General features: G+C 49.2%; 1 protein-coding gene across 1 annotated transcript in view; it reads left to right on the top strand.

Annotated features, from left to right (window-relative positions):
* Window positions 1–4,552: 4,552 nt before the first annotated feature.
* The window catches only part of exoc6b (exocyst complex component 6B), a gene marked incomplete at its 5' end in the record, with an annotated part of 48,190 nt that continues 25,228 nt past the window's right edge, over window positions 4,553–27,514 (top strand). The window contains 15 exon segments of the mRNA XM_048971719.1: window positions 4,553–4,753; window positions 8,563–8,631; window positions 12,227–12,280; window positions 12,282–12,311; window positions 12,449–12,495; window positions 13,336–13,360; window positions 13,363–13,458; window positions 13,743–13,814; window positions 13,921–14,018; window positions 15,016–15,121; window positions 15,201–15,310; window positions 19,683–19,794; window positions 20,483–20,617; window positions 20,767–20,946; window positions 22,282–22,311. Of these exon segments, the coding sequence (XP_048827676.1) occupies window positions 4,553–4,753; window positions 8,563–8,631; window positions 12,227–12,280; window positions 12,282–12,311; window positions 12,449–12,495; window positions 13,336–13,360; window positions 13,363–13,458; window positions 13,743–13,814; window positions 13,921–14,018; window positions 15,016–15,121; window positions 15,201–15,310; window positions 19,683–19,794; window positions 20,483–20,617; window positions 20,767–20,946; window positions 22,282–22,311 (1,365 nt within the window).

The following is a 27,514-nucleotide window of genomic DNA, read 5'->3' as shown; positions in this document are numbered from 1 at the left end:
TTCCCTCCCCCTTTCTCATTCCGCGTATCAAGCCTTCCTTCCCTTTCCATTCTAGTCTCTCTCCTTTTCTTTCCTGTCCCTCATTTTTTCCCCCCCCTCCCTCTAGTCTTTTCCATGTCTCCCATTTCTCTCCCTCTCTCCGCAGTGCCTCAGGGATACAGCAGTACAGTTTCCATCAGACCTCTGTAGTCCCGACAGTCAAGCTCGCTGATTAATGAGAAACACATTGGATTCCCTGTGAAGTAGGGAGGAATGATTTGCTAATATCCAGTTACTGGAGGTGCACACACTGACGCACACACTCGCAAACACACAAGCCGTGTGTAGGGACCAGCCAAGCAGCCAGGTATGTTGTCTGCCGGGCAGCATGGTGGCATGCTTATAGACTCTCATAGATGTTACTGAAGAGCAACATGGCCCTACTTTTGATGTGCTGCTAGGGCACAATGATATGGCACCTTATTTTTCAGTGTCGTGCTCGGTTTTGGCAGCAGCTGTGAACGTTGCATCTCGGAAGGTTGTTTGGACGTTGCTGGTCTGCGGAAAGCGGCCTCGTGTGTCTGCCAGACTTGTATCCGGAGAGGGCGTAGCTAGGTAAGAAAGGCCATTGGGTATAAAGGAAAACAGATGAGGAACGTAATGGAGAAATGATAGTACAGAAGATTACCCTCCAGAAGTTCAAGGGAAAGGTTTAGGAAGATTACGTTCAGCAGGACTTCAGGCGTGGGATAGGGACTGTCTGTGGTGCCACGGATCTCTGCACCAATAATTAGAAGGCAATGGCTGATTCCTCTTGGCTGGTTTTAAAAAAAACCACAGCACCCAGTAACTGATTCAGTCAGGAATGGGAGGAACACTTCATTAGCAATGGTTTTAGTAATAGTATTAATTTTACTGTATATGTGTTAGTAACAATTATTAATTATTAATATCCCTTTGGGTCTTAACCCAGTGGTCCACTACAATGTTCACCTTGTATTTGCTATGATGTCATTGTTCCACCACTCCATCATTTGGAGAACTCTCCATATATAAGGAGAGCAAGTGTCTCCATCCCTCAGCTTTCTGGGTTTGTCCTCTGTGCGTCACCAGGATCTTAGAGCGGTGGTCCACACAGCACTGATTTTGAGTAAGTTTACAGGCTCTTGGATTTCCCAAAGAAACAAAACCAGCAGGAAACAGTGACGACTCTCCAGTGGAGAATCTCTTGGGAGTCGTGTGAAGGACAGTTGGGATAAGAATCCAGTCTACTTTTCTACTCCTCAAAACCTCAACCTACTTCAAGTCCCAGAAAGGCCCTCTGCCTACTGCCACTCCACCGTGGAATGACAGTGTTACAACCTGTTGCCTGTGTGTTGTCGCCCCCTTCATTGAGCATTGAAGTTAGCCTCTCAGTGTTAAACCCCACATCTTACTTGGGATGCTCCTCTGTTCTTTTGACTTGCGTTGATTTTTTCAGACCATTCCTGAGGCATGGAGATGTGATGTGAGGACCATATTAAGAGATCTTTCCACCATTGGTTTTGCTTTTGTGCCTTATTTTGTTGAGTTTTCCCATCCTTTAAACCGCTAAAATGAGAATTTAATGCACACAATATCTTTTGTTTGGCTTTTTTTTTTGGCTTTGCTGTGCTTTAGATGAACAAGTGATATTTTACTGTGAGATTGATTTCACTTATCCCAGAAATTCGCAGGGCATTAGGCTCCAGTTAGACATACATATTCAGGAGTACTGCTCAGCATTTGGCTTTTAGTTAAGGGGCCGTCCCTGCTACCACAGCGTGATCTCATGCATTGTACCTTCAGTCTTGGCATCCCTCGAGTCACTCGGCCTCTTGCTCTGCGGGAGCTGTGGCCATCCACAGTACTGGAAATGTGGACCTCACCAGAGCATTATTGTGGTCCCGTCCAAGCCTCTGACTTAATCCTCCTCCATCTCTCTCTCTCTATCCTTTGCATCCAGCCGCCAACGTCTTGCCCTCGCTGGTAGCAGGCCCAGCCGCCCATGTCGTTTACTGTCGGGAATTGTACATTCTCACGTGGCGGGGCCGTTCTGGATGGCCTGGGCCGCTTTGCTGCCTGCGTGCATTCCAGTGCTTTCCGAGCTGGTCTGCAGTCTGCATCGGGTGGTGCTCCTGTGCTGTTGCGCACCATATTATCTCCTGTGCTGCTCTGAGAATTTAGCTTGCATTTGTGTATTTTCATTCGTTATTTCATAGCCGTATTCTTTTCTGTTCCTCGATTTACCGTCTGATATTCCAGATTCCCTCCTTGCCGCTCTCTTGACCGTAGTGTCAGTTCTGTTGCCTGTCTGCCCCCATTTTCTTCTGAGCCAAGAAAGGTCCTTCATCTCCTAGTTCCACCACAGCAAAGCTTAGCCTCCCCCCCCCCCCCAGCTCCACCAGCCCGTCTTGTCTGGCCGTGGCCTTTTTCAAGGGGCTAGGTGTCTGTCTTGCATTGGAGCCAGTGTTTCATGTGGGACTCTGTGCTGTGTCTCCACCACAGACCTCCCTACTCTCGGTGCCCTGTCCGTATCCCTTGGGGGAGGTATGACGTCTTCAATCTGTTCTCTCCCGTTGGCTCGCCACCTTTCAACCCTCTTTCCTCTACTCAAACAAGTCATCGTTCTTCTCACTCCTGGTTTCACTGAGGGCCTTTGAAGTCCTGTTGAAACACAACTCCAGAAGGGTGTCTGGGTGCTCATGGTCAGGGCATGAGCGCCGTTATGTTGTTTAAGAAAGACGCATTCTGTTCAGGATCTCCTTGGGTCTGCCTCCTTAGAACCACACTGACTCAGTCCATGAGTTGAGTTTGTTTCATTCTCCTTGAGTCTCTTCCCTCCAGGCCAGAATCCTAGGTCAGGAAATGGTGACATGGATCTGTAATGAAAGCTCTCTGATACTTTGCTGCTGGAAATAACCATTGATTATCATTGTTGTGGCCGGCAGGGGAATCTTACATGGGTAATCATTTCTACTGTAGTTTGTGCTGATTTTCTTAATATAAAAGAAATGCTAAATTCAGCTTAATATGAAGCAGCAAACATTAATGGTGAGTGATGTTACTAGGGGCGGCTTCATTGTAGGCCATGGGGGATTTAGGGCACAAAGTCCAGCCAGCACCCTGTCATTGGTGTCACTGCAGGCTTAGTGGAAATTTGGATTGGTGCAATATTGATATGTGGCTACAGAAAGTCTGAATCAATGCAATGTGAACGTGTCAGGCTGTGTGTATAGGTTAGTGGTAGAGCTGTACTCTTCCCATGCTGAGATTTCTACATTTGCAGATCTTTATTTTGTATTATTCTGTATATGTAAAGTATTTTATGTATGCATATAGTATCCAATAGAACTGCTTGTTAATTCGAAACTTGTTCAAATATTAGTTCCACATTGATTCCTGTATTATAATTTTTTATTGGGCCCAGACGACAAGCATTTCTCTTAATTACACTTTTTATCAAAATACGTAAGGAGGTTTAAGAGGGAGGATTCCTTTGTTGACCAGGAAAGTTACTTTCCGAATACATCATGGATAAGAATTCTACGTGTAGCTTCAAGTGTTTAATTTGTGGTGTGGGTGTGTGGGTGGTGTGTGTGTGTGTGTGTGTGTGTGTGTGTGGTGTGTGTGGTGTGAAATAGAGAAGGAGAGAGAGTGAGTTGTCTGACTGTTGATTGATTAAGGACTGGGTAGGTCTGTATTTTCTTTGCTTTGACGGCTTTCTGTGTGTGTCTGGCGCTCAGCACCTTGCTGTTCCGGTTGTTGCGTAAAGGCCAGTAAACTGTTTGAGAAGTAAAATGCTAAATACACATGTGCAGAGCTGGATGTGGTCTGCTGGAGCAGGCCGCGCTGTACCGTGTCTGCCCTGGCGTTACGCCCTTGCTCTCTGCAATCTGTTCCTCCCTGCATGCTTGTAAATAGAGACTTGCGCTGATGAAATGAAATGATGATGTATTTGCTGTTTGTACACGTATGCGTATAGATGCATCTTGCTCTCCTTTGAGACATGCACACGCACATACAGGTGAGAGCGAAGCTTGGGGTGGTGGGTGCAGGTCAGCCATTTATCCGGTGTCCTGGGGTGTTTTTCTGGGGGGTTAAGGGCTCGGCTCAAGGGTCCAATGGTGATGCGGCACACTTTGGTGAATTGTCATTTATCAAATCTTTTTTATCTTTATAATCTTATTAAATTAACTGCAATTTAGTACTATTATGATATTACGTATATTTAACTCAGAACAGCTGAATGTTTTCTCTGTTGATCCCCCTTTGGTACTGTTTAAGTCTTTGCTTTTATAAGGGGACAGTCCATTTTGTGTGTGTGTGTGTGTGTGTGTGTGTGTGTGTTGATGCGCCTGCGCAGACACACACACACACACACACACACACACACACACCACACACACACACACACACACACACACACACACAAAATACAGGAACACAGATACACAGACAAAAAAATATATATATCTGTAATACTTTTTTTGTTTTCTCATTTGGGTGAGGTCACTTCAGTGAAAACCTTTTAAGTTCCTCTGATCCCAGGTGACTGCGGTTCCCTCTCCTCTGTGTTCAGGCACAGGTGCAGCGCAGTCTTGACAGCTCCCTCTCCCACCAGCAGAGTGCAGGCAGCGGCCGCCGTGTGAGGAAGGAGGTGGGACAGAGCACGGAGCTGAACGGCCAGGGGGGCAGCCCTCAATCTGAACAGGACTCGGGAATCCTGGATGTGGAGGATGAGGAGGAAGATGAGGTAACCAGAGGCTTACTGACTGACTGACTTACTTCATGCCTTCATATCTTTATGAGGACTCTCCACTGATTTCTATGGGCTTAACGCCTTAACCCTACCCACCCTTAACCATAAGTACCCAAACAAAAACAAGAATTTTGGCATTTTTTAGTTTTTTGTAGGTTTTTGTTTTTTTTGAGACCTGAACAATGTACCACATTGTGGGGACTAAAGTGTGTTACACACAGACACAGACACAGACACACACACACACAGTTCACCATGGCCCGGCTCTTCTATTCAGTACAAACTCCCAGCTCTTTAGCCTGCCAGTTAGCTGTCTATCTCTTCAGCTCTCCCTCACTTGCAGCACTGTACACCCTCGCATTTGAGGTGCTGCCTCGTCCCTGAGTTGCCAGCCCGCCAGTGTCCAGCCCCCCCCCCCCCCCCAAATGTTGTAAATAAGAAATATCGTATCTCTTCAGGCTCGTGTTTTTACGCCGTCTGCCTAAAATTGTTGTGCTTTTGAGTCCCCGCCACCAAATTGCCGTCCTGCCAAGTGGCGGCGATCCCTCCCGTTTCCTGTCTCGTATTCCGTGTTGTTGACATCCATGCCACCCCTGCGGCCGTGCTGGACGTGCTCGGTGCTGCAGCGAGGTTTCCCCACCCCACCACCTCAGCCTTGGCTTGGCCCGCCTGCCCTGTTCCCACCCTTAATGAACTGGAAACCATTTTCAGTCGCTGCGGCACGTGGGCAGTGTGCGCCCCAGGTTGATAGGGGAGGGGGGTGCGCTTTGGGCACGTAGTGCTCGCGGGGGAATGCCACGTTGCTGCCGGCCGGTGACGCACAGAGCCTTGACCACGCCCCCGCCGAGCGCTCATTTCCACCCCTTATGAGCCACGCGCTTATCGCCCAGCGGAAATGCCCGCCGGCTGACCTGTGGGGAGAGCCGGGTCTCCTGCGATCGGAATCTGTGTTCTCTGCTGCCCCCGCGCTGCCCCCGGTGCCCTGGAGGTGTTTGGCAGGACACTGTGCTCTTGCCCTTCGGTCTCCCCACCCTGACTGCCCCTATCCCACATCACAGACCTCTGTTCCCTGCCCCCCCACCCGTGTCACTTGGCCTTCCTGTGTGCCTCTCGCCACAAGCAGTGCATTCCCAGTGCCTCCTTATCTTCCCGAAAGCAAGTGTTGGCAGGGGTCATGGAGTCATCCCCTGAAGACCCCCCCCACCCCCCCGGTGCAGTGCGGTGGGCCGTGTTTACACAGGCAGCAGTGGCAGGGGACCTGACATTCCAGCCATTCCCGCTCGCTCTGCAGTTCCTCCCGACCCTCGTTATTATTGTTCGCTGTCCCTCGCTACCTTGCCCCCCCCGAGCCCTCCTGCCCTATTATTCGCCGCTCTTGTCGTTCTGCGGCCGCCAGATGAAAGCGGGGGATTGTTTTGCTGCCTTTCTTGGGAATAGATTCCCGTCAGGCGGTCAGTGTAGATGTGAGCTCATTGCAAGTGTGAGCAGAGATGACAAAAGATCTAGCAGCATTCCCCGAAATCCTTTCCCCGGCGAGGCGGGTCGATGTGAAACGATGCAAGCAGTCTCCTATCTCCAAACGCATGCGGCACGCACCCAGAGCATACGTGGGTGAGGTGGGGGGCTGTCAGCTAATGGAACACTATTGTCAGGGTTGCTTATTTCAATCTATGTGGATGTTCTACATTTTAGCCCTGCTGGTAACTGTTATCGTCCTTCAAAGATGATGTTCAAGCCAAGATTGATACAATCATCACTTTGCATAAGTGCTAGATTACTCCCCCCCCCCCCCCCCCCCCCCCCCCCCCCAACCTCTCTGGTACCCTTAGCAGATCAAAAGAGCTATGCTCTTCACAATGGTTCTTCTGGAGAAGATTAGGGTATTGTCATCTTTGACACATCTGACCCTGCCAAAGTTTTTAAAGTGTCTCAATGAACTTTAATATTAATAATCACAATAATATAACAATAACCCTCCAGTGGTGCTCGATACAAACAACGGCGTTCACGTTTTTTAAATAAAAACCCCCCTCTGAGTCTTTGTTTGTGTATCACATTTCCCTCGTAATAAGGAATGTGGCATGATTCCCTGTTCTTTTTATTTTATTTTTGGGGGTGTGTGTGTGTGTATATATTCACATTATTTGGTTCAGCTCTTGGACCGACCCAAAGTGTGAAACCAGAAGCAGGGAGGGAGGGGGGCTGGATGTATAAATGGCCGGGACACAACCATCCAATCAAAACATCAGGAGGTTTTATTAAATCTCTCTCATTAACAAAAGTCTCTCCAAAGGAAACAAACAATTCTTGCTTATCAGTGTTTCTACAAGTGGAATATTATCATGTTTAATGGGCTTTTACTTTAATAACATTAATGATCAATATTTGTTTCATTATTCTTAAAGACTAAGATGGGAGGGGGGATCCAAGGTTAAGTAAGTTCCAGTCCGGAAGAAAAGTGTGGAAGCGGCATGTGGAGGAGGCACGCGTGATGGGGAGGAGGAGGCACGAGTGATGGGGATGGGGGGGAGGAGGCGGCGGCATGTGTGATGGGGAGGAGGAGGAGGAGGCGGCGGGCGGCGGCACGCGTGATGGGGATGGGGGGGGAGGAGGCGGCGGCATGTGTGATGGGGAGGAGGAGGAGGAGGCGGCGGCGGCGGCGGCGGCACGCGTGATGGGGAGGAGGAGGCACGCGTGATGGGGAGGAGGAGGCACGCGTGATGGGGAGGAGGAGGCACGCGTGATGGGGGGGAGGAGGCACGAGTGATGGGGAGGAGGAGGAGGCGGCGGCGGCACGAGTGATGGGGAGGAGGAGGCACGAGTGATGGGGAGGAGGAGGCACGAGTGATGGGGATGGGGGGGAGGAGGCGGCGGCATGTGTGATGGGGAGGAGGAGGAGGCGGCGGCACGCGTGATGGAGGAGGCACGAGTGATGGGGAGGAGGAGGCACGAGTGATGGGGAGGAGGAGGAGGGCGGCGGCATGTGTGATGGGGAGGAGGAGGAGGCGGGGCTGGCGGCGGCGGCACGCGTGATGGGGAGGAGGAGGCACGAGTGATGGGGATGGGGGGGCAGGAGGCGGCGGCATGTGTGATGGGGAGGAGGAGGAGGAGGCGGCGGCGGCGGTGGCACGCGTGATGGGGAGGAGGAGGCACGAGTGATGGGGGATGGGGGGGCAGGAGGCGGCGGCATGTGTGATGGGGAGGAGGAGGCGGCGGCGGCACGCGTGATGGGGAGGAGGAGGCACGAGTGATGGGGAGGAGGAGGCACGAGTGATGGGGGAGGAGGAGGCGTGATGGGGAGGAGGAGGCACGCGTGATGGTAATGGGGAGGAGGAGGCACGCGTGATGGTGATGGGGAGGAGGAGGCACGCGTGATGGTGATGGGGAGGAGGAGGCACGCGTGATGGTGATGGGGAGGAGGAGGCACGCGTGATGGTGATGGGGAGGAGGATGAGGCGGAGGGAGGGTGGCAGCGGGGATGGTGATGGGGAGGAGGAGGCACGCGTGATGGTGAATGGTGATGGGGAGGAGGAGGCACGCGTGAATGTGATGGGGAGGAGGATGCACGCGTGATGGAGAGGGTGATGGGGAGGAGGAGGCGGCATGTGTGATGGGATGAGGGGGGATGGGGAGGAGGAGGAGGAGGCGGCGGCACGCGTGATGTGATGGGGAGGAGGAGGCACGCGGGATGGGGATGAGGGGGAGGAGGCACGCGGGATGGGGATGAGGGGGAGGAGGCACGCGGGATGGGAGGCGATCGCAACCACAGGGTAGGCTGATGTTTCTGTGTCTCTGTTTTGCAGGTACCTGGAGCTCATGAGCTTGTAGACTTCTCACCTGTGTATCGCTGTCTGCACATCTACACAGTGCTGGTGAGTCACCCCCAAGCACTCCTTCATACTTAATCTCCATCCACTTCCTCTCACATGGCAGTTCTTGCCTTTGACACTCACTGCCCGGGCCTGCTAGTGGTTAATAGGTAGCCAGTTGGTTTTCGTCTATTTACACTGCCTATGCCTGCTAGGAACTCAAACTGCACCAAGTTCTCTAAATCCCCATCCCCTTTTTGAGGATTTCGGGTAAAGCTGCCCCCATTTGGTGCTGAGAATGTTTCTCTCCTTAGTTCTCCATCCGTTACTTTTGCTCCAGCGATCTTCTGAGCTCTGACCGCAGAAGAACTGTTTACTTCAGCTCATTTTCTCTGTTTTTGACCCTCCGTCTGTCGTCTTTGTTCTCCGTCTGTATTTTAACTGCAGACTCGTGTACTAGAGCTACTGCTTGGTTTGGCGTTTGGATGCCTCGCTCTTCCTCGCCTGGAGTCTGTTTGTGCGTTTTGATTGACGGGTCCCCAGGAGAGCACCTGCAGGAGTGGAATTTAACGCTGTTTTGCTGTGTTCATCGCCATGGAGATGCGGCCACCCCAACACGGCCATGTGGTTAATGGTAGAGCAGGCCGCTGTTTTGATTTCTCAGTCGGTGTAATTTGACAGCATCAGGATTCCTTTCGGCTCACAATTAGCCGCCTCCTGGTTTCTTTCCGTCCCGCGGATGGCGGAGTCCAAGCAAACAAGCGCTCAGAGAGGCCACACTGATCCGTGGGCCTGAACCGGGCCTCGATTCCGAGGTCTCTTTGGGAGCCGTTCAAGGGTCTCTGGTTTCAGTGTCAACAAGAGGACCCGAGGGCCAGCTGTAAATCTATCGCTGTTTCGGCTTCTACATCCTTACGCTCCGATGTTCCGGCGAGCGAGTGCATTCCGATAATACCGCCAGATTGCGCTGCGGACTGCTCATGCTAGTTCCAGTAGGCATGAATTCTGGAATAGTGCTTGGATCGCGAGGACGCTTGGTCCGTAGCAGAATGGAGGTGCATCATGGGCATTTGTCATGTGCGCAGCTGGAAAAATGTCATTCACGCTCACACGTGTGGCTGGGTGACAGGCTGGGATCTGTGACCTCTTGGCAGGCCGTACATGTGAAGGCTGTGTCACAATAGCCTTTGTTTGCCTCCCAGTGAGAACGGCACATGCAGGAAGCGGCCTGCCAGCCCTATTGTAACTCCCGCGCATGGCCCAGTGCTCCATCAAAGGCTGCGAAAGTGAGAGCGGGCCGGCCGGCCTCGCTCTAATGCCCAAGAGGTCATAAAGGGTAGCGCCAGAGCAAAGCGATTGTTTCTTCCTGCATACGGGGTTTGGCTCACCCCGCCACCGCTAAACAACAAAGAGCACGTACTACTCCAGTCTGTTTTTCTTTCTTCAAATAAGCGAATGAGGTGACCTGTGTCTTCCTTCCCTCAGCCCCTCTGCCAACACTTAGAACATGGAGAGGGACACGCAGAGCTTAACCCCGGGCTCCGGCCGGAGAAGCGGAAGGCCGTTTCAGGGTGACAGGAAGGCTGCAGAGGGCCAGACGCAGTTCACGAGGCCTGCAAGGGATAGGCTGGGTGGATAAGAGACTCTTTTCCTCTAAGTCACTTGTCATGTTAGCTCAGTTGCTGAATTTAGGGGGTTTTTTGGGTCAGTATAAGGTCTTCTCTGCATAAACAAAAGGATCTGCCTCAAATGGAGGCTGGGATGTCAGCAGTCTCCCCCGGCAGCGGTCACCTACAGTCTAGACCAGGGCTTTGCAAATCAGGAGTCCTCTGGGGACCGAGCCCTGCTGAGCTTCCAGCCCTCGTTTACCTGTGAGCCCAGTGTGAAGCCTCAGTTTAATGATTAATGATTCTGATTGGTCAAACTACTTGGGAGAACTGAAAACATGGCCTGGATTTGGAATAGAGGTCCAGATTTAAAGAGCCCTGATCTAGCAGTATCCTTACGATCCTATCCTGAAATCTGAGTCTATGTTCTCATAGTAAATTCTCCTTTTTGGGAACCCCCCCCCCCCCCCCAATCTGCAGTTATGGGCCAGGCATCCTCTGGAAGCCTCTCGCATCCCATTGGAAACCTGACTGGGTATATTGGAGCCCTCTCCTGCTTTGATATTACGCAATTCCATTGACCCGGCCTCCATTTATTTTCATTGTAAACCCGGACCTGGAATCCCATTTCCAATCAAGCGGCTCTTTTTGTTTTCCCAGTGCACCACCGCCCCCCCCCCCGCCCCCCCCCCCCCCCCCCCCCCCCCCCCCCCCCCCCCCCCCCCCCCCCCCCCGCCCCCTTTTGCCTCAGCCTGTGTTTAAATTCCTCCATGTTGCTGTAACATGGATCTACATCATGAACAATGGTACTCTGTAAGTGCCGAAGAGTCGAGTCGTGAACGGTGTGAATGCAGAGTCGCCAACAAACTAAACCGCTCTTGGGGTCCCTTCGAGGATAAACCCAAAAACCCAAACGAGATGATGCTGGAGCATCATCATCGTCCTGTAGAAGTGCGAAAGCCGTCCAGCATTGTTCTCAAATGTCTTTATAGCATCTCTTCCATCTTTTCTTGCCTTCTATCTCTCTTGGTCTCACCATTCCTGTTTCCCTACCTACCCAGTTCTCCCATTTCCCACCACGCTGATCAAACTTTCTAAAAAAAAAAAATAAAAATAAATAAAAAATAATAAAAACAAAAAATCCTAAAAACAAAGGCAGGTCCTGTTTATCCTCTACTGATTCCTGTCTTGTGAGGTCATGTTCCTTATCTATGAACGGAGGTCCTCACCCCCCCCCAGCCCCAATGAGAGTGACCTAGCGACAGCTTTCCAGTATTGAACTCCAGTGCAGGGGGAGGGTTATTCTCAGGTTGTGGCGGTCAGGCACATTTGGCTTGGCGGTGACCCTGTGGTAAGCCGTCCAGCTCCAAGCGCGGCCCTATCTGACAGGAAGCAGGCCTGCATGGCAGGAAATGGAGGGACGTGGTGGTGAAGGTCACGACGGCGGCCGGAACGCATGCTGACGGTGACAGCGATGGGAATTGGGAGACGTTAGTCTGTCACCAAGCTGCAAGTGGGCTCACCCCGGGAGTCGCCCTGTTATTGTATGGAAGAATGAATCACGTCGACAAGATTGTTTCCTTGACAGGCAAGAAGTTTAGTAAGGAGAGCCCAACCCGTTTGTTTTTTAAGAAAATCTAAACAGAAATACTTTATTAACCTTCTTGTCACGTGCCTTTGTGACCTGTCCGAGAAGCAGGGGTCAGTAAGTAAGAGTGGTAAGGTGGCAACAATCAGCCCTGCTCTGGGTGCCTTATCACTGGGCCTGGAGGAGACTCCAGGCTTGAGTCTGGTCAGAATCAGGCGATAAGGCGCATCGCTAGACGGCCCATCCAAGGCCCTGATGCCAGAAGGAAGCAGGCCCACGCCGTCCTGATGTGATACAGCTACAAAGGGTGGCACAGTCCTTCCTATCGTCCGACAGGTCACACAACCCAGATGTGAAAGAGGCCTGATTCTGGAGCTCTGCTCTGAGATTGGAGGTCTTAAATATACATGTTTCCCAGCTTTCGTTTGAGTGTTCTCCCGTTCTTCCCTACCTTTGCTTCCAGGGAGCCCGCGACACCTTCGAGAGCTACTACAGGAAGCAGAGACGGAAACAGGCCCCGGCTGGTGCTGCAGCCGCACTCAAACATGGTAGGAGATGGAGAGGTGCGCGGTGGCTCGCACGGGAGCTCCGAGCCGCGTGCTGGCTCGCACGGGGGCCCCGAGCCGTAACGGTCCCCGCCGTCTGGCCTTCGTCCCCTACATCCTCACGTGTCTTATCTTTTCAGCACGAAACTCTGGAAGGGTACAGGAGATACTTCAATCAGATAGTAGGGTAGGTGTTTTTCCTCTATTGAAATCCCCTTCTCAGGAGTCTCAATGTGATGTCTAGCCACTTTTGGGAAGGACGCTGAAAGCCATTGTTTTTGCCAAAATAAGCTCTGCTCCCCTCTTTGCTGTTAAACCTCAACTTTCCATGCATCCATGAACACTGCTGATGTTCCCCCTGACATTTACCAATTGTCTTTATTTTTATAATTATGCATATTTACGTTTCAATTATGTGTACAGTCCCGATGCTTCAGGTTAAGTCCGTTTGACATATGAAGCTGAAAAACGAAAAGCTGGTTTTGTGATGGGCGTTAAATAAACTATTACAGATGAGACCGCTATCCTTTTCCATCACTCTGCCCGCCAATTGGCGCTCTCTGCTGGATTTATGGCAGTCTGGGAGCTCCATGGAGGACCCGTGTTGTTCCATGCTGTCTGGATGGAGATACTGGGAATGTCCTTGTGTCTGGAGCCTCACTTTTGCAAACATTCTTCGCGTGGCGTCCCTGCTGGAATGCTTGGCCTCACATGCTGCGGGGGCTTTCAGCGGTGACCATGACTGCGTGTTTGGTCACTGTTCCCTATAGCCATAAAACAGTCAGAAAGTCAGCAGTTTCTGGGGAGGGGCTGTCTGTATGTTACATTAAAGGCCCCATGTTTTGCACTGGCAGTCCTGGGTTACGAATGAGTCTTTATCCTCCAGGCCTCTAGGTGGTGCTATAGAAACCAGTAGGCCAGCTTTGGTTCTTGCTGTGGATGTATGACTCTCACTTTGAGTAGTTGTGTTGATGGCCTATTCACTTCTCCTTCCCCGTCATGCTCATGTAACCCCATCTTCCTGCAGGTTCTTTGTGGTGGAAGACCACGTCTTCTACACACAACTCAAGGCCTGGTGAACCGGGCCTATGTGGAGGAGCTGTGGGAGCTGGCGCTGTCCAAGACCACAGCAGCGCTGCGAACACACTCGGTAATTACTGACGAAAGCTTGCCTTGAGTGTTGCCTTGCGTGCTGCCTGCTCACTGAAGATTTCATATAATTAGCCGTGGGTCCCTTAGCAAAGCCCCTAACCTTTGAGCTAAAACCCTTGTAACATTTCAAAGGCTTTACATGTTGACTCTTGTAAAAGTGATATTTGCTTTAATCATGTTAGGGAAATATCTGTAATGTCCGTGTTGGCGGGAAGGTGTGCTTCAGTCCCTGAGCCTGCTTTTATGGCAATTTGCTATCTGCCTATTCTTCTCTCCCTCCAGTCCTACTGCACAGACCCCGACCTGCTTCTGGACTTGAAGAACCTCATTGTTCTTTTCGCCGACACACTGCAGGTGAGGCAGTCTCCACAGGATCTGCGTGCACCTCGATAATCTGCGTTTGTCTGTGTGTGTGTCTGTGTGTGTGTGTGAAATCCTTCTCTTTGATGCGTACTTACAGGGCTATGGATTCCCAGTCAACCAACTGTTTGATATGTTGCTGGAGATCCGTGACCAGTATGGAGAGATCCTGCTGAAGAAGTGGAACGGCACATTCAGGTCAGACGGGGCAAGAGGGCACCATCCTTCATGCGATGTCGTGCCTGTGGCGTCATTGGCTGCAAAGTGTCATGGGCGTGGCAGCTTCATGGGTTGGGCTGCGGGGGGGTTGTACAATGTCAGTTGACTTGGAAAAAGCGTTAGGTAGACTCGGTTACCTTCCGAAATTAACGGTGGGGAGGACGCCGAGTATCGGCTTGTGGGGATGAGATTTTTGATGCGACCCCCTGTCTCCCTGATTCGTTTGCACAGTGCACATTCGCACATTTTTGCACAGTATGAAACAATTAATCGTGCTGGAGGGAAACCAGTTTTGTTATGATAAAAGTGCATTGTACAATCAGCTGGCAAAATTAAAGCATATCTTTTGAATAAATATTATTCACTTGTGTTTGTTAGCTGGAAAAGATTTCGGAAATGGCGAGAAATGTCAATCTGTTGTGGAAGTCATTCACATTAAAGTTTCCAAAGAAAACGAATAAGTATGGTTCGAGATAGTCCAAAGCTGATTAAATCTGTATTCTGCCTTGACCTTGTTAATATCTCAGCTGATCTCTGTCGAGAGCCTTTGGCTCGTATCGTCAGGCATTCTTGGAGTCGGACTAAACTGAGAAAACTCTAGTAATGTGGAAAGCTGCCGAAAGGACTGTGCTAAATGCTAATGAAGTTAGCGCTGTGAAAGGTGGTCTGAGCTGGGAGGCAGATTGGTTTACTTCTCATGACCCCTCTTGTCTGCCCGAATCAACTTCTCACTTCAAGGCAAAGATATGTTGCAATAGATGTCTGCCTCTCTTCCGTACTGATTGTGTGTCATTATGTGGGGCATCTTCAGCCAGGTAATCAATCATGGAACCCATTTTCCATCCCTGCAACCAATTTAAAAAAGAATGCTGTGTAAGAATTCAATGTTCACGAGTCTGGAGAAGATACAGAACAGGACGGGCATCCGGGACCCTGGCTCTGACCCACTCTCATGGGAGCTCTTTGGTCTTTTTAGGCAAATACTGGACCAGGACAACTATAGCCCCATTTCCGTGGTGTCAGAGGAGGAGTACAGGTGCATTCTGGGACAATTTCCCTTCCATGATCCCGAGCTGGACAAGGTGGGTCAGAGTGGAACCTGTGATCGATCTCTTGTTGCTGAAGGAAATGTTTAATTGACAAGCTGCCTGTCTTCTGTAGATGCCTTTCCCCAAGAAGGTACCCTTCTCTGGGTTTGTTCCCAAGGTCTACATGCAGCTGAAGGAGTTTATCTACGCCTGCTTAAAGTTCTCCGAGGACCTGCACCGCAGGTGAATCGCTCGAGGGACATGTGACCTGCTTGTGGTCTTCTCTTACTCATGATTTCTGCACATCTCTCCGCTGCTGTCTCTTGTCCTTTACCTGTTATTTACACATCCCTGGACTTTGAACTCTACACTAGATGCGTAGATAGCTAAACAGCCGAGAATCCTGGAGCAGTTGATGACACTTTGTCTTTTGCAAGTGAAATGGCCACATATTTAAAATATTTGAAATATTTGTTTAAACTTGGTGACCCAGAAGGTGAAATATAATGATCGTATGTCTGCCAGAAGGAATACAGTGATAGCAGCATGGAGTAATCCAAACATTTTTTTTTTCTCTACAAATACATTTTCGCAACAGGGTCTTTTGCTACGGACCTCCATTGTCCAGCCATGTTTTGTTTTATTCATTTATTTTTTTGGCGAATGCTTCACCGGTTTTTAAACATGTCCCATGCAAGCTTGGTTTGTTTGTTCATCTTTTTAAAATAACTTAGCTGCGGAATGTTTTGAAGAATTGTGGAGCATGTTTTTGAATACTGGTGAATTGTGTTCATAAATGAAGGAATACTTCACAGTGAATGATGCTCATTTTCGTTCATCATTGGGTCAGTGATGAAAAGCGGTGCTAAAATAAGTGAATAAATTCAAGGTAAACATGTTCCCTTTTGTTTTACATGAACAACCAAACAACCTGACATATCAAATTGCAGTCAGGCTGAGAGGTGTTTGAACAGGCTGCCCTTCTTTCAGTATGCTTGACTGGCTGTTGAACGTTTCCATCCGTCTGCATGCGGAAATGTTCTACAAACTTGGTTGCCGGAGCTTAAGAGCCTGTGCAAAGCCCAGACGGTGGCAAGAGGTGATTCGATCCTCAGTCTAAGCCCCCCCAATCACAGCAGAGGTCAGAACCGAGATCCAAAGGTCACTCTTCTAAGGAGTATCAGTGGCAGTGTTCCCGCTTTGCTTTCCGGTCGGGTCTTTGGGGATGCCCGGCTTGATTAAGCAGTGGGAGGGGGGAGGGTTTGCCATCTTGCCATTACAGGGCACGTTTTGAAGTAGGATAGCTCTGCTGTCCCCAGTCTCGGTCTCTGGGTGTAACTTGTCAGGTCCGGTTACCTTAAGGAGCTTGCCGATTGCCTTCCTTTTCCGGGATGGGGGTCGCCAGGTCATGGACATGGGCAGAACTTGGCAGGAAGGTGTGTTAGCATGTAACAGGATAGCAGGGGTTTGCTAAATTATGACTTTATAGGCACAGACCAGTAGTTCAAATCTTTAAGCTATAAACTCTGCACTTTTTCTGCTAGTAATGTCCGTAACTGTATAATTGGATTTGTATTTGAATAAGAACCTGCTGATTTTTTTATTATTTTTTTTTTAATACTTCACATAATGTTGCTTAGCAATTTAGCCCTGCTTTTTGGGACTTGCGATTTGACTGAAAGTGTTTCACAGATGGAAAGATTTCAGCAGAGGTTTTTGGGTCTGTGACAAGTCCAGAGTAGTGGTTGATCTCAGAGAAGACAGGGTGATGGAGTGAGGAAGCTCATGACTTTCCAGATGGTACAATAGCAGTTTTGTCCTTCCTTTGTTTGAGTGTTGACGAAGATTGTCAGAACAATTTCAGTCAGTTGTAGCAACCGCCTTGTGAATCGGGCCTGTCAAGACTTTGACACAGTAATCAAAAATGCCAGACTTTGCATGAAACATTTAAATTCTGTCTGTTCGTTCAAGCAGAACATTTCAAAATGAGCTTCCAATCATTGTACTCTTCCCTAATCGTTTTTTTTTAAAAAAAAAGATCTTGGGTCAAGTTTCCCTCATTATGTATTCCTTCCATTGCTCTACAAAAAAAAAATAAAATCACTCAAGCAGGTCTGTGGGCCGTCTGTCGCTTACTGTTTGGGCTGGTAGTGGAGCAGCAGCTGTCTCTTGGGATTCCTCAGTAGGTGCAAAACAATAGCGGGCTTCAGATAGTGGAAAGAGCCTGCGGTTCCATCCATATCACAGTTGTAATTCCAAGTGAATCTAATGTTAAAATAATTTGTCAGATGATTAAATGATCAATACAGTATGGATGTGAAGTAACTCCAGACTGCATCGCCCAGATTTTCATTTGAAGTGAAATCTGATTCAAGCAGACCATTACATTCTGTGGTCAGATTGATCTTTTATGACAGCTTTGTTAATGTTTATAAATGCTGCATAATCAGACAGGATTATTTATGTAAGTGGTAAATAAGAGAATAAAGATGTGTCCACGGTGAGGATATAAATATATAGTGTTTTAAAAAATTGAACCGTGTTTTTGTTTCTTCAATAGCCAAATTGCCCTCTTGATTTCCAGGAATTCTTGGCCCAAGGTTCTCCCTTCCGGGATCCGTATTTCCCAGGATTCCCATTTCTGAAGGGAGCCAGGAATGAGTGACTGAGCGAATGAATAATCAGATAATCCGATAGTTAAAATCAGTCCCACATCAGTGCTTGACATCTGTAATAAATGCTATAAAGGTCCCCCCCCCCCTCCCCCCCCACCACAGCAGGGAGAGTTTTGGCACGTGGCTTGAGAGTTCTCAAGGACAACAGGGACGATTTTCTGATTGCTTCTCTTTAAGGGAACTGACAACCTTGTGCAATTTTCATTTCAACATTCTCCCCTCTCCTCAGCACATGAGATACGGGTTAAGAAAGCGCTGGCATTATGCTGGTAACATTGTTTCGCCTTACGGGGTGTCTAACCAAAGGTCAGCTTGACACCCGGATACTCGCTCCCTCACTGTCACGATTGGGCAACCCGCATCTCGGTATGGAAATCATTATGAAGCGGTATGTTTTTGTTTTTATTTAGGTCCTGGTCCAGTCCGTACATGGTTTGGATGGTCATCTCTGTTACACTACGCCAGTGGTTCTCAAACTCGGTCCTCGGGACCCACTGCCCTGCTTGTTTTCCAGCTATCCCTGCCCTACACACTGCTGATTACCTGGATCAGGTGTGTTCAGTCAATCAGAAGCTGAAAGACAGTTTGTGTGTGGGGCAGGGATAGCAGGAAAACAAGCAGGGCAGTGGGTCCCGAGGACCGACTTTGAGAACCATTGCACTACCCTGACCCTTGGAGCCTTCTGGGCTCTTGTACAGCGCTGTTACCGGATTATCCTTTCCTTCCGCCAATATTGATGAAGAAGTATGAGCTCCCTGAAGACCACACTTTGTTTGTTCTTTCTGCCAACGCTCATCATTTTTGAGCATTTTTCAGGCATGCGTATTAGTAATCAGCACTCAGGAGGCTGGAATGGGGAGCAGAATGTGTCTTGATATGCAGGTTCTGCTTAGAGTAGTAATTTGACATTAAATCGCTAGCACTTGCAGAAGTTATGGGTGGCGTTTCCTCCTGTCCTTTTTTTATATAGGCACCACATGGATTCGCCTGCTGGAAATTGAAAGACTCTGTGGTAAATTGAGCGTTGCAGTTCAGCCCTGCCAGAAAGGAGACGGACATCTCGTAGCACAGCAATTAATCTCAACCTTACTTTTTTTGGTTTTGTTCTTACAGCTCCTAGGTTGACCTTTTCTGCCGTATGTTGGAATGTAGGGACTACTGCAGTGCGTTGACTTCTACCGCTGTCCAAATCTATCTACCGCTGTCCAAAACTATCTGCTTCTCTTGCTCTCTTTGTGTGTCCCAAAGCTGGGGCCAAGTCTGCAGACTTGTCTCAAAGAATTCTCTCCGAAGTGAAATTTTTGAATTCCTCCATGGCCTCTCAACACAAAGACAATTTGGCAATTTAGTAGGAATGTGTTTGCTACCCAGCAGTTAGTCAGACATTGACTTACATGGTAAAATACATTAGCTCCACCATGTTAACCTTTGCCAAGCAAAGGGCATCATCGCACAATTACTGAAACGGGCAGGAACAGAGACCACCAACCTGGCAATGAAATCCACACATGCACAGACTCCTTCTGCCATGCTGTGGTGGACATCCATTGTAAATTCTGGAGCCAGACTGGGGATGTTGTTGTATGTCTCTTCCTACAATAACTGGAGGAACAATTCCGCAGTCACGACAAAAGTCTGCTACAGCTGACAAATTCCAGACAGTAATATTCCCTTAACGGCTCATTAAAACTTTTTGTAGGGTGGAGGGCTGGGGGCGGCATATGCAGTTGGCCTGTGTAGAACCCCGGACTAAGAATGTGTCTTTAGCTTATGCTACCAGGACCTCAAACTTTTTAAAATCCCTCTGAAGAACAGCTCATGTGTGTGTGATACTAACAATCGCTTAAATGTTGGCAATGCCTGAAGTATGTATGAATGCATGAATATATTGATGGTAAAATGAAGCGATATGGAGTAAAACACAACCTCCCTGTTTTCAGTTCCACAGAAATAGATGACATGATCCGGAAGTCCACCAACCTCCTGCTCACTCGAACCCTGAGCAATTGTCTTCAGTACGCAATTAAGAAGAAGAACGTGAGCCTTGCCGAGGTGATTATTAACACGGGTCCCCGTTTTATTTTGTTCACTTTCCACTGCAGGTAGCAACATTGTAGCCTTCTGTTGCTTCAGGGGACACGACAAGCTTCTCCTTTCTTGCTTGTAACCTTAAATAGAGCTGTGAGGGACAGGGGATAACTAGGAAAACAACGTAGAGAGGTCTTTGGGTCTGGGCAGAGGTATGTTAGCTGTATGGGTGTGGAATTAATTTATGTAGCTTCTGTAGCAGATCTAATATCACACGTTGCCAGCTCACCCCCACCTTGTCAGACAGAGTTGCCTAAGGGGGACCAGAGACCCCCACAGAGGGTACTGTGACTCCACCCACAGAGAGGCCTGCTCTGAATTAGCTGTTCCAGCTTCTGACACCCCAGGTCTCGAGGGCGCCGTGCCCCAGACTGTCTATGCCTCTCCATCTGCAGTTTATCCCCTTGAATGGTGTTTACCATCTGCTGTTCCCATCGTGCGGCAGTGAGGAACAGTGCTTGGTGTGCAGTCTGGCTTCTGCAGCTCCTTTGTCTTTTGGCTGCACTTAAGCTCAGGGTGCTTCACAGTGGCCTGGTTTCACAACAAGCGTTCAACCTTCTCCTGAGGTCCAAAACACATTATAAACTAGTGGCACTGGGAAATATGCTGATTACGGGCAAGTTCATTTGCGATCCCAAATTCTCCTCCTCAGTTGGTGCAGATCATCATCAACACCACGCACCTTGAACAGTCCTGTCATTTCCTGGAAGGTTTCATCTCCAACATTACCAACGTACCATCTGACGCTATTAATGCAACCAAGCTGTATGGCACATCAACGTTCAAAGTAAGTTTCAGTCCCTGAATAAGCCTCGTACTCTTGACTGCTTAACCCAGCCACTCTTTGTAAATGGATAAGAATAAATGTGTCGGTTACACAGCAGAATACAGAAGCACTTTTCCTTTACACCAGATGATCATTCTGCTTTCCGGCAGGATGCACGTCATGCCGCTGAGGAGGAGATCTACACCAGCCTGAACCAGAAAATTGACCAGTTTCTCCAGCTGGCAGATTACGACTGGATGGCGACGCAGCCCAAAGGAGAGCCCAGCGACTACCTGAGCGACCTCATCACCTTCCTATGCAGCACCTTCTCTGTGTTCACCAATCTGCCTGTGAGTCGGCTGTCTCTCCAGGGCAGACCTGTATGTATGTGTACCTACTCGCGCAAGAAGTGCATCATAAATCTGCCAAGTTCAGCAGATGATCTCAGAGCTGGGCTGTTGGCTTTGCGGTTTACGATGGCTGCTTTCTTCGTATGGAAACAAAAGGGATATGTAACGTAATAGGGCTTAGACTTGAAAAAGTATCCATGTGCTGTGGAAATAAACGGAGACTAGAGGGCCTAACCTGGGGTCACCCTGTGACCGTGGCTCAGCTCATTACCAGAACAAAAGCTCCTCATTGCCGGTCCTCTAGCCCTGTTCCGTAACAGGGCAAAGTCGCCCGGCAGTTTGAGCGGTGCCGAAAACCACTTCCAGGGTCCAACTCCGTGTAATCTCAGAAATCTCCTGGTCACCTCCTCCGGGGCCTGGAGAAAGGGTACTCTGTCAGTCACAGGAGGAAAGTGTGCCCTTGGAGCTGGAGAAACCAACCCTGGCCGACATTGTTATGTGCATGTTGGGTTTTTATTTATTTATTTGCTTAACCCCCACCTTCCCCCAATTGTGCTTTATAGGAGCGGGGAGGGGATGTGTTGAGGGGTCCACTGGTGCTTAGCAGGTTTATATCGAATAGCAAACACATGCAAAGAGGGCACAACCCCACACGCTCACAAAGCACACATGCAAAAGTACAGGCCCTTGGGGACACGCCGTGGTGCATCGTCAGAGGGTCAGCCAGCAGTACCGAAGCACACTTTGGATCGCTCCTCGCTTAATGACTGGCTGTATAGGCAGACTTCCAGGCCACCCCCCCCCCCCCCCCCCCACGACTATTTTATTGCCCTGCCAGACATTTCTGTGAACCCCTATGCTGGGGGACGCTTGCCATCGGCGCGCACATGCGACCGATATGCCGTTCCAAACGGTTCGTCTCGGAGTTCACGACCTCCCTAAGTCAGCTGCTTAGGTCAGGATGCAGCTCTGCTCTGGCGGTAAACCGCGAGCAGCCTGCAGACTTATCTGCACGTGATGCAATAGATCAGAGCTTTAGTCCACGCTCCAGACGTCCTGTTTATAGGCAGAGCAAACTGCTGGGGGAGCCGTATGAAGCCTTGCTGTACTTTGTCCCCGGACAAAGCTGACCACACGGAGATCAGGGTTGATCTTAGGCCGCAGCGTGTGCAGAGCTGGGCAGTGGGACAGCGTGCGCAGTGGGACAGCGTGCGCAGTGGGACAGCGTGCGCAGTGGGACGAGCTTGCGTTGCTTGTAGCGAGGTCGGCATACCAGTGTGTTCCACACACCGTCACCCCCGCACACTTCTTTACCTGTCGCCCTCTCTCCTATAGGGGAAAGTGATTGAACATGCTACTATGTCGGTGAGTACTGTTTGCATTGGGCGCAGACTGATAACAGGGGGTCTTGTTGTGAGTGGGTCAGAATGGCTGGGTTTTAATGCAAACAGCTGACACAAGATGTATAAGTGTCTTTCTATAAATAACAAGCGTATCAGGTTTTTGTGGGGATTGTATTTCTGTCTATTTTTTTTTGACGAGCAAGGTCAGGCAGTGATGTGCGCGGCGAGGCTTTGGGTGCGATTTACTGTGCCATGTGAATAATTGTGTGGTTTAACCCAGCTGAAACTAGCAAAGGAACTAACGGGAAATGGGATAAAGCAGCAGTAATTAATAGTGCATGATGATCTGATCCGTCACGGATCTGAAAACGTCACTGAGGTTTTAGTAAACCATTATTTCTTAATGTCTGAATAATTTCTGGAAAAGTCTAGCCTGCATGCTGGATGCAAGAATCAAGCTTCTAACTTGCTATGCTATGTTTTCATGTAGGTCCCGTCTTTTTGAAATGAATGCCTGCTATTAAACTTTATTGGGTTTTATTCTGTAATTCTGTCAAGGTATATCACTTCAGCCTCAGAATCAAGATGGCGTTCTTGTTTTAAGGCTCGGAAAGGGGTCACCATCCTTTTGGACGTTCTTCCACAGGGGACACTTAGGGACTGACGATGGAGAAGCGTATGTTCTCACTAAGGGAGCCGCAGAGATCTGGAGTTGTGTTCCCAATCAGGCTGTGGTCGGCCTTCACACGCAGCCCAGATTGAGGCTTCTTCAGGACAGTAGAGCTTGCGCAGACCCTGTGCTGGGTGAAATAAAGGACAGAAGTGGGAAGGGGGGGTCATTTATAGTAAGAAAATGTGGTGTACTTCATTCAGCCTGTGCTGAACAGGAAACGAGAGCAGTCAAGATGTCAGCAGTGCAAGAGTAAGGTGTGCGCAAGGCCTGCTGTGGATATTTCAGTGGGAGAATCATCGCAAGCACAGACCTGACTGACCGCAGTGAGGACGAGGCCTGTCGAATTCGGACCCCCCCCCCCCGGGGGGGTGTTTTCATCTGGCTGTGCTATAAGGTCAACATACCTAATTTACCTCTAGTGAAGAGCAGCGCTGGAGCTGAGAACGTCAGATGTGTGCAGACCGAGTTCCTCCACGTGCAAATATAACATCCACCCACATGTCGATCGGGGCTTGAGGGTTTGGTTGCTCACCTTAATGGGTGTGTGACTAGTGTCCCAATTTCTCATCACGGATTGCGGTCTGTAGGTGTCCGTGTGGTGTAGCAGTGCAGCCGAGCCCCAGACCTCCTGATTCCAGTGCCGGACGTTTCTTTGCTGTGTGTCTGGCATGTGCGGCTGGCCCATTCTGTGCTTGTAGTTAATTTTGAAGTCTTTAGAAGACGCGCTTGAGTGGACCCCGGCTGTCAGTCAGGCTTGCATTCAGCGCTCTCCCCGTGATATCTCTATCTGCCCATGCTGACTCGCGGCCCCTGGGGCTCCCTGCTTTCTCCCCGGACCCCCACTCCCTCTGTCTCAGCTTCCCGGAAGGGCCTGTTTTAATGCCTGTTTATTTTCATAGTCCTGCTCAACTGAGTGCTTTTTAATGAGCACTTTGATGAGCGCTTTCTTTAATTAGGGGACGGAGGCGGCTGGCCAGCCTGCCTGCCCCCCCCTCCCCCCATTACCCTCTATTACCCCCAGGCTAATTGTTAACATGCTTCTTTCCTGAACTGTAAAACAAATGTGCTACTGTGAGACTCACTGCCTCCCTCCCTGGGCACTGGTCCGCTCTTCATCCACCCCCTCATAAACCTGTTCCCCCTTTGCTCTTCAAGCACCTCAGCACCTTCTCTTAACTTGTCCTCCCCCACGTCCCCAGCTGTCTGCCTCCTCCCTGCCCTTAAAGCCCCCCCCCCGATTATCCCTCTGGGGACCCCCGCCGTCATGCCAACACACCAGGATTCCCCCAAAATGAGCAGTTTGATCCGAGTCAGGCTCTAGATATATAAATGAAAGATTTACCGATGTCATTGTTTGTGATAATTGCATATTTTAATGAGGGAGTGGTCAAGATCTACTGTAAAGTAAAACTCATGACCGCTGATGTTCGCCTGTATTGATTGATTGAAAACATTGGAAAACTTAGTAAACCTATTAATCTTCCTATTGGTCAATTTGAGGTTTTTCCAGCAGCCTGGGTATCTTGTCTGTCATTATGGCTGTCAGTACCTGAGTTAGGCTCCACAGAGGTATCTGAGCATTTCTGACTGTGGTATGTCTGTCCCACTGTCCAGTTGTGGATTCACTGTCCAGTCGGCTTTCCTGAGAACAGACAGGGTCCTGCTTCTCTCCCAGACTTCCTTCCCAAACAGGATGGGTAGAGTGGAGCTCTATCAGATTTTGATGAATTACCGTGGAGTAACAATGGGAATTGTGCACTCCATCTTCGTCCAGCAGCTCTTTTGACACTAACGCCGGGGCCATTGTATTGCAACTATGTCAACCATGTTATCCAGTTGTTTTTTTGGGGTTTCCCAACATTTTAGCATGAGCTGCTGTTGGTTCTACTGTCAACAAGACCATTAGTTAATGGCTCCAGAATGCACAAAAGAGGGACTCATTATGGCTTCAGTGACATTTACAGGACGCATGTATCTTTTATCTTTTTTTTAAGAAGCATTTTGCTCCAGTGATTCATGACGTCATATTTATTATAATCATGCAGGAAAACAACAATTTATTATTTAATCGCTGGTGATGAAGTGAATTTGTGTAATCACAGATAATCATTTAGTTGACCGCAGTAAGCGCTGAGCTGATTGTACATATATGGCATTGTCCTCCAGCAAAGGTCAGTGCATGCTGTGCTTTTACAGATCATGGCTCGTCTCCATTAGAAACCCTTGAGGCACTGTACCATGGCTTCTACTATAATTCTAATCGATTGGCATAAGTGTATTACATTACTGTAAATTTATGACATCTTCATCCTGAATTATGCAGCAGAGTTGAAGTAGATATTTGCAAATTAGTGGGCCTGATTTTGAAATTAGTTGCGCTTGAAAATGGATTACTTCGAGTGCAAGTCTGGCAGTTCTTCTGGTCCTACCTGGACAGGACAGCTTTAATGCAGTTTTAATCCATATGATGACTTGGTCCTTGTAAGTGATACATGGTAAATTCCACTCGATTTATCACGGCATGTTCTTCTGTTATGTGAGACCACTTACATAACCGCTATGTGCTTCCATCCATCCATCCATCCATCCATTTTCCAAACCGCTTATCCTACTGGGTCGCGGGGGGTCCGCAGCCTATCCCGGAAGCAACAGGCACGAGGCAGGGAACAACCCAGGATGGGGGGCCAGCCCATCGCAGGGCACACTCACACACCATTCACTCACACATGCACACCTACGGGCAATTTAGCAAGTCCAATCAGCCTCAGCATGTTTTTGGACTGTGGGGGGAAACCGGAGTACCCGGAGGAAACCCCACAACGACATGGGGAGAACATGCAAACTCCACACACACGTGACCCAGATGGAGACTCGAACCCGGAGCGATGTGCTTCCTCCTTTCTTAATTGTTTCACGTCCTGAACAACGTGTCTTCCTAAGGCGCACCTTGGTCCAGTTGTCATACCCGAATCTCTCGGGCAGGCGCTAATGAAAGCTGCCGTCCTTCTGGTGAATCCATACTTTCTGCCCCCCCCCCCCTCCCCGTGATTCATTGGTCTTCACGGCTTTATTAATAAACAAGAGCAGAATAGACATTGCGTCATAGCAATGTCGAGATTGATTAGGGTAATTATGATTGCCCCCAAATCAGGTCCACTTCCCCTCTTCTTCCGTCATTCACTCCTTCGTAGTAATTGAAGCGAGTGGAAGTCGGTGGTGCCCAGTGCTACCAGCCCAGTTGTTCCTGCGGCTTATTGCTGGCTCTGTGTCTGTTAAAGGAGCAGGTTTATGAGGCTGGGGGTGGCCGGTGTTTCTGAATCCCCTTTGCTTCATCACCTCATCAGTTTCTCATCAGACACATTCTTAGGCACATTTAAACATGGGAACTTGAAATCAGGAAGGAGGATTTGACATGAATTTTCACTGAATCTCTTCCAGAAGGAGGGGGAAATGGTGCCGGCAGACTTTAATGTGGTTGATGTATCCATGTGTCTCGGAGCCTCTTCTCCTGCTACGCCTCGCCGCTTGGTGCCGGCTTGGCCACGCGGTTCTTGCGGTGTGGATGGGACGTCGCTTTCTGTGCTTCGCATTACCTTGGCCTGCGTTCTGCTTAAGGCTCTGAAGGATTTGGCAAAAGTCATTAGGGAAGGCAGCTGAACCCATGGACAACCTGATCCCACAGGCCGTGCTGGGCAGAGCCAGGCAGAATATGATTAGCATGGGAAACAAAAGGAGTTTATTTAATGTGATGAATTTTGAGATTTAATCTCTGGTGCAATTCATTACAGTGCAGAATAATCATCAGGGAAGGGAAGTTACATATAAGTCTCCACTTTGCAAGCAGATGCTCTTCCAGCCCTGATAGAGTTAGGCTCTCTGAAGAGCTGGTCTTTTAAACAGGGTAATGTTAGTCTCCTCTCTTTGAAACACGGATTTTGCCCTTATGAAGATGAACAATTTGCCTGTTTTCTTGGATCTGTTGAGTCCTCAGTAAGCCTTCAGTTCACTGTAGATTTGTTTTGTTTAATCAGTGTTTCATGTTCTATTGTCTCTGTCTTCTTCATTTTAATGTAGTATTAATACTTTAGTGTTGTTCCCAAAGCATTGTGAAGTGCTGAAGAGTAGTATAGTGAGTGTGGTGTATCTGCATGGTTACTTATGCATTTGTACCTGGAGGAAGTGCAGCCTTTTAAGAGAGGTGGTTGCTCTCCAATGTTCTGCTTTCCCCCTGCTCTCCGTCTCCCCCCATTGCTGCAAGAAACCCTGAAAAAGGTCCCAGAAGGGCCCCTCCCTGTCTTTGCATGGAAAGCGTCAGTGGGCTTTCCAGCAGACGTGGCAGGGTCATAGACGTGCAGAAGAAGTGATGGATCTTTCCTGAGCGGGGAGTCGACAGGCCAGAGCATGGTGAGGAAAAGGAGCAGGGATTCTAATAATAGGGAGTGACTGCAGAGCCTCAGGACATTGACTTAGCCTCAGAGAGGGCTAGCGACGCCCCCAGGGCGTTGACTTGGCCTCAGGGAGGGCTAGCGGCGCCCCCAGGGCATTGACTTGG

Source organism: Brienomyrus brachyistius, chromosome 12 (assembly GCF_023856365.1).
Source record: "Brienomyrus brachyistius isolate T26 chromosome 12, BBRACH_0.4, whole genome shotgun sequence".
NCBI lineage: Eukaryota > Metazoa > Chordata > Actinopteri > Osteoglossiformes > Mormyridae > Brienomyrus > Brienomyrus brachyistius.
Note: the sequence above shows the minus strand (reverse complement) of the source record. Positions and strands in the feature narration are given on the sequence as shown.